The sequence below is a fragment of the Anopheles aquasalis genome, chromosome 2, assembly GCF_943734665.1.
Source record: "Anopheles aquasalis chromosome 2, idAnoAquaMG_Q_19, whole genome shotgun sequence".
In the NCBI taxonomy this organism is placed as follows: domain Eukaryota; kingdom Metazoa; phylum Arthropoda; class Insecta; order Diptera; family Culicidae; genus Anopheles; species Anopheles aquasalis.
Genome location: NC_064877.1, coordinates 89649647 through 89655646, shown reverse-complemented (window position 1 = coordinate 89655646; position 6000 = coordinate 89649647). Strand labels below are relative to the sequence as shown.

General features: G+C 50.5%; 1 protein-coding gene across 1 annotated transcript in view; it reads right to left on the bottom strand.

Annotated features, from left to right (window-relative positions):
- The window catches only part of LOC126581586 (leucine--tRNA ligase, cytoplasmic), a 3936-nt gene extending 2017 nt beyond the window's left edge, over positions 1-1919 (bottom strand). Inside the window, exons 1-2 of the mRNA XM_050245343.1 lie at positions 1823-1919; positions 1-1755 (exon numbers count right to left, since the gene is read on the bottom strand). The exon at positions 1-1755 is cut by the window's left edge and continues 1612 nt beyond it. Coding sequence (XP_050101300.1) covers positions 1-1755; positions 1823-1825 — 1758 coding nt within the window. The 5' untranslated portion in view covers positions 1826-1919. The remainder of the gene's footprint in view (positions 1756-1822) is intronic.
- Between the last annotated feature and the right edge of the window lie 4081 nt (positions 1920-6000).

Here is a 6000-nt window from a genome sequence, read left to right as displayed (position 1 = left end):
TAGCTTCGTGCCCAGTCCATACGTGCGCGAGCAAGCGTACTCGTGCAACCAGTCGAGGCAGTGCTCAAAGTTCCGAGATACTTCATCGTGAAACAGTTCCATCGTGCGTAGATGGCCGGTCGTTTCACGCTGCCATCCTTCCTCGCCGTAGTTCAGATACCACTGATTGCAGAGAGCGACAACGCAGACATCACCTGAACGTGATATGATCGTCTTCTCCGGCTCATAGTACACATCGGCCTCGTTCCGTTCGATCAGATACTGCTTCAGATCCTTCTTCACGTCCTGCACCTTCTTACCACGATGTTCACCAACAAGCATGACGCCATCGTAGAATCCCTTCAGATACACCAGTTCCTTCGCCTCCGTCAGCTTCTCGCGATCATTTTGACTTTGGATCTTAAACTTTTCGTATGCGTACACGGCACACAGGTTGCCCAATCCCGGTACTTCAATGATCGGGATCGGTTGAAACGGTAACACCATCTCATCGCTGATGCCATATTTCTCGCGGAACGGTTGCTTCTTCTGCAGATCTACCAAGGCGGCGTAGTCATCGGGAGAGTCCGACGGAACCGACGTTACGATGCCCGTGGCCTTATCCTCCTTGATCGATAGCATGGGCAACGAGTAGATGATCGGGTTCGAGGTAAGCGGAGCCGATAGCTGCAAGCCCAGTATGTCTTGACCGACGAGCTCAGCGAGTTCCTTCAGCTCGCCTTCCTTTGCCGTAAAGCCTTGGAAGGACATGTTACGGGCCGCACGGCGACTACAAACCCAAACCTCGTCCTTCACCGTCTCGAATGCAATGTAGTGATGGTCCGGATGCACCCAGCAGTTCGTCTGTCCGTACATCGTTTCCGGTCGCAGCGTACCGCACACGAGATACACGGGTTGCTTAGCAACCACCGTTGCCAACTTGGCCGGCGGATTCTTTACCAGCATCTTGACCAGCGTGTACTCTTGCGGACCCACGCCTTCGCCGCTCGAACGATCATGATCCATACACGGTTGACCGTCCTTGGGGGAGAAGATAGTATGCCGCTTACCGTACATGATCTTGCCGCGTGCACGCAAGTGGTTAAACTGCCAGCGGACGAACGAATCGTAGAACGGATTCGCATCCGTCGTTATGAACGTCCGGCGCCAGTCGATATGCGTGCCAAGCTCTTTCAGGTCCTTGATTGCCAACGGTGGGAAGTACTCCAGCCAGTGATCGGTGTTGGCAAACTGGGCAATCTCGGAGTCGTTCAGCCCCAGGCTTTGCATGATCTGCCACTGAAACTTGGCCGTTCCTGCTTTGGCCGTCGCTTTGCTCTTCTTGCCCTTACTCTTGTCCTTCGGCACCACATCGCGGTCTTCCGGTTTTTCCTCAACCGCGGACGGTTCATCTCGCGGGAACACGGGTGGACAACCGTACAGGTCAATCTCCCGTTTCAGCTTATCGGCACAGGCCTTAATCGGCATGCCCGTGCAGTGGAACCCGAGCGGAAACAGAACTTTCCGGCCCTTCAGCCGGTGGTAGCGCACGGCAAATTCGGCTTTCGAGAGCGAGAATGCATGGCCCAGATGGAGTCGGCCGTTCATGTAGGGGTAGGGAAAGGTGACGAGGAACTTTTCGTCATCCCGGGTGCGCGGTTCGGCCGGTGCATCCACGTCGTAAACATGATCTTTTTGCCACCGTTCTTGGATCTCGCGTTCGATCTTCTGCAGGAATTCCACCTTGAACGTGCCCTTTCGCTCGCCAGCAGCCGCCTGTGGGGGAGACAGTATCACGTTTTTCAAGAGTTAAAATTGCATCATTTCATTCGCCGGCACTTACCATCTTTTTCTACAGACGCAGAGTTACTCCAAAAAAACCCCACGAGTTGGCAAAACGTGGAAAACGTGGAAAACTTTTGATGCCCGTTGAGTGTATGGTTGTTTAGAAAAATGGGAATGTTGGCGCAAATTGGATGCCGTGTTATGTACTGGTCATTGTCAGGTCAAAGTTGACAGTGCCGCGAGCTGAAGGGTTGCGTTTGTTTTGGTTTTTTCAAAAAGATTTTTTGGGTGGCGCCGGCCGTACGGAATCCGGGGGAAAAGTTCCGGAAAATACGTGAAATTTGAATGTGCCCGATGATCTCCCGATTGTGCTAGTGTCCAGCATGGTTTGTGTTGTGTAGTGGCGGGGTTTTGGATGATTTACCCACGCAAAATCTTGTGCAAATCGCGACTTGATCTCACTTCTCCGGCTTGCGCCAGCGGCCCGCAGAAAGGATACCCTCACGACCTGGTAAGAATTTCCGAAAACTCGAGTCGCATATTTCCCGCGGCGATCTGGAACAGCGACCTTAACCGCTTGAAACGCCGTTCGTCATATTCAAATCAACATAAAAACGCTCAGGGATTAGAATAATCGATTGGGGATACCTCCACTCTTTCGGTGCGATGCCTTTTGGTCTACTTCCAATCGCGGGAAAGGGTAGCTCCGTCCTTTCTCGACGCTTTTATGAACGCGTTAAGGACCTTTTCCCTCGCGTGACATCAACGAGTTTAATTGTGATTTACCTAAATAAAAATCGTGCGAAATGAGAACAACGCCTCGCTAGTTCATGACGACTATCCTTATCTTAGTAACAATATTTCATTCGTTCTATTCGGTTGATAAGCAACACAATTCTTACATTCAACGTACGTTTTTCGGTGTGAAGTTAAACTATTCGCTGACTTGTACTCCTACTAATTATCATAGATCGATATCGCTTAAACATTGAACTTCCCATTTTCCCAGAAGCTAAGCTCTCGCTCTTATTATCTAGATACTGTTGCCCTAAACTTTTGTGTAAATAAAATCCATGCCTACAATTTTGATGATCACCTTTCTAGCCAGGACTGTGCACAGCAAACGTACTTAGTCTGAAGAATTAATCCAAAAAGCCAAACATTTATGAAGCGTTGAAACAAAATTCCCTCACGAAGCACGAAATCGATACGCGAAGCGATATGGTACAGCAAACAAGCAGAACCTACTGTTTTCAAATCATTTAGAACCTCTTTTTTTAGAAATCTTTCTTATGGCTTTTCCTGTGGAGTGAGTTACGTTTGGAGGATTTTGTCTTCTTCATTTCTGTGCTGTGGCTCTTTCAATTTTTGTATCCGAGCAACGACCTGTCCTCCCAGTGACCTGCATTTTCGATTACTACACCAAAATAGAACCCACCCCTACGTACGTTCGCCATCAGTTCAGGTGCTATTCCCCCTTTTTACTCCTGCCACCGCAACAAGCAACCGCCATCCGCGTAACCAGTGGTAGGATTGTTTCATTGACTGCGCTGCAGAGCGTGCTCCGCTAAAATCCCTGGAATCGGTGCTCAGGCTCTCGCGAAAGCTTGGCTCGGTCCAAACTCGGTAGTAGTAGCGGCTCAGTCCTTTGGCGAGCACAGGTCCTCGGTCTACTTTTTCTTCCTTTTTGTCGCGTGTTTCTTGTTTTCTCGGGCGTGGACTTCGTCTTTCCGGCGGTGAACCGGGGCCCCAGTTGCAGGCTTTCGTGCAAAAGTCGGTCAAGTAGGCGAGCCTTCCCCGCGCTTCCCACTTCAGCAGGGGGTGTGGACGGTGCTTCCTTGGGCGATGAGCTGCCCATGGTGGATCCCACATGGTTCGTCGACAGCGACGACAGGGACGAGCATGCACATGCCGACGTTGATAGCCCAGCCATCCCGAGTCAGCCGGGTTCGGTCTCGAGTTTGTCCTGGGGTACAGGAAGCGACCAAAAGGGCTAGCGACAGCTTTGAGTGCCTTCGGGCGAGACTCCCAGATATCGAACGGTGCGCATGCTCCCCTTGAAACGACCGCGTTCTAGGACTTTCGGTGCTGGTGGGTCGGTATAATTTGCCGGAACGTGATGACAACACCCAGAAGATGCGTTGCTGGATGTCATCTCAAGGATACTCCTACCAGAGGATCATTATCGAAATCTAAATCAAATGCTCAAAATGCTCAAAATGTTGTTAGGAATCGCTGGGATCAAACTGAATCCGAGACAAACGGAAGATAATTAATTGGGTGGAAGATCTGTAATCAACCAGAGGGGGATGCTGGGGATCTGTGATGGAATTCCGGGATACACACCCTCGTGGCGTGGCCGGCAGTCACTCACAAGCGAACTCACATAATTGTGGCCACCAGCAGCTGGCCGCGCAGCAGCATGGGTTCGTTCGCACGGGCAAGCCTGCTGGGATGCTGGGTGGATGTTTTCTCGCTCCTACCCCATTCAAGGATATCCTTGGCATCAATGCTTTCTTCTCGCTCGGGCCAGACGATGCAAGGCGACATCGAGCTTGCGACCCGAACCACGGTGACCCACCATCGAGCGGACAGATCGTCTGAGCAGGGCTGTCGTCATTTAGTTGCCGCACTCAATCGAATCAAGTTGTGTCCGTTTTTATCTCTCTGTCTCTGTACCGCCGCCAAATCGTTGCCACCACACCGTCGTCGTCGCACCATCGTTTTACAACGAGCACACATACACCCCCAATTCACACCCATACCTTGGCGTGACAGTCGTTAACCGTCCGCGAGGCGTGCCGAAAAGTATCCTTGTGTGTGGTCACCCTTGGAGAGAGCTCCTTTCACCATCATCCTCGATCCGCGATATCGTGAAAAGCACCATCCAACCGTTGTGTCGTGGTGCGACGTGTGCGGGTGTTTGCGTCCTCGAACCTTCGTGCGTGCGTCCGAGTGTGTGTATTAGTGCGTGAAACGTCGAGATTGTATCCTTTGCTCCTCTTTTCCGGGTCACCGGGCACCGTGGCCGGAAGTGATACACGGTGCGTTGTGGGTGTGTGTTGCTTGGGGAACTTCTAGTCTTCGTATTCTCTGACACGCTTTTCGTGGGTCCACGCCTTTATTTTGCCGGTAGAACGACGTAGGTTGAACAGGACGCCAGATTGAAGGTTGTTGGTTTGGTTACACGATAGAAAAACGGACTCAGTTGACATACTTTGGTCTCGTCCTGGTAGCTTACTGTTTGTGTTTCTTTAGTATCAGTGGTGAACGAAGCCTTCTTTGATCTCATCAAGCGGGACGGTTTGGTTTTTGTAAAAGTTGGCTCTTTATAGATTCCTTCGTTTACTGCGATTTAATAACATTCATTACGATTCAGACGACGCCGAAACGCGTTTCAGCTGTGAGTTGATCTGTAAGGGTTAATCTTGCTCGAGAGTGCCACAATCAGGTGAGCTTATGTTGCCAAGGTCTTTCCATCGATTCCCGACCAGAATCGTCGCTTTATGATAATGAAATTGCCCCAGGATGGTCATTTTTGGTGAATGAACCAAATGGTGATAAATCACCAGTGTATCCGTACGTTGTCGCAAGAGCAGCACAACAATCGATCATGTGATAGGGGCCACGAACGAGAAACGAACTTCATCTTTCATCCAAAAGTGATGTGTCTAAAAGCATCACATATCACACAGGATGGGGGCATAACGAAAGGGAATAGTTGCTCTGTCTTGTAGAAACATATTCCGACTCCTCGTGCCATCCTTGCTGCAAATGAGGCCATTCCTTTTTGCTTACTTTCATTTTGTGCTTCCTCTTGCGCTCCTGGATGGAACAGAACCCTCGAGAGCCACTTAGCGAGTGGGGCAAGCATCGCCATCGTTACGATATACGCGCTTTGGATCCCTTTTTCTCTGGGTGCGGTCCGACATACCGAATGGAATGTGTTTTCCCAGCATTTCCACTTCCTCCACACTGGCCGTGTTGTGTTTTGTAGTGTCTTTACTGTTGTCCGTTGGGTGCTGCTCCATTCTGGCAGAATAAGAAGCTAGAATAGGTGGTTCCACGGGCCTTTCGCTGACAGTTATCCGAGCGCACCGATTCACCGCTCACAATTCTTCTTTTAGTTCCGTTTATGGCTTTGCAAAAAGAATGGCGCACGAAGTAAAGTGGTCTATCCATCGCCGACAGCCCTGAAAGGCGCCTTTTTGCGCGAACGGTAAATTCAAATTGAGC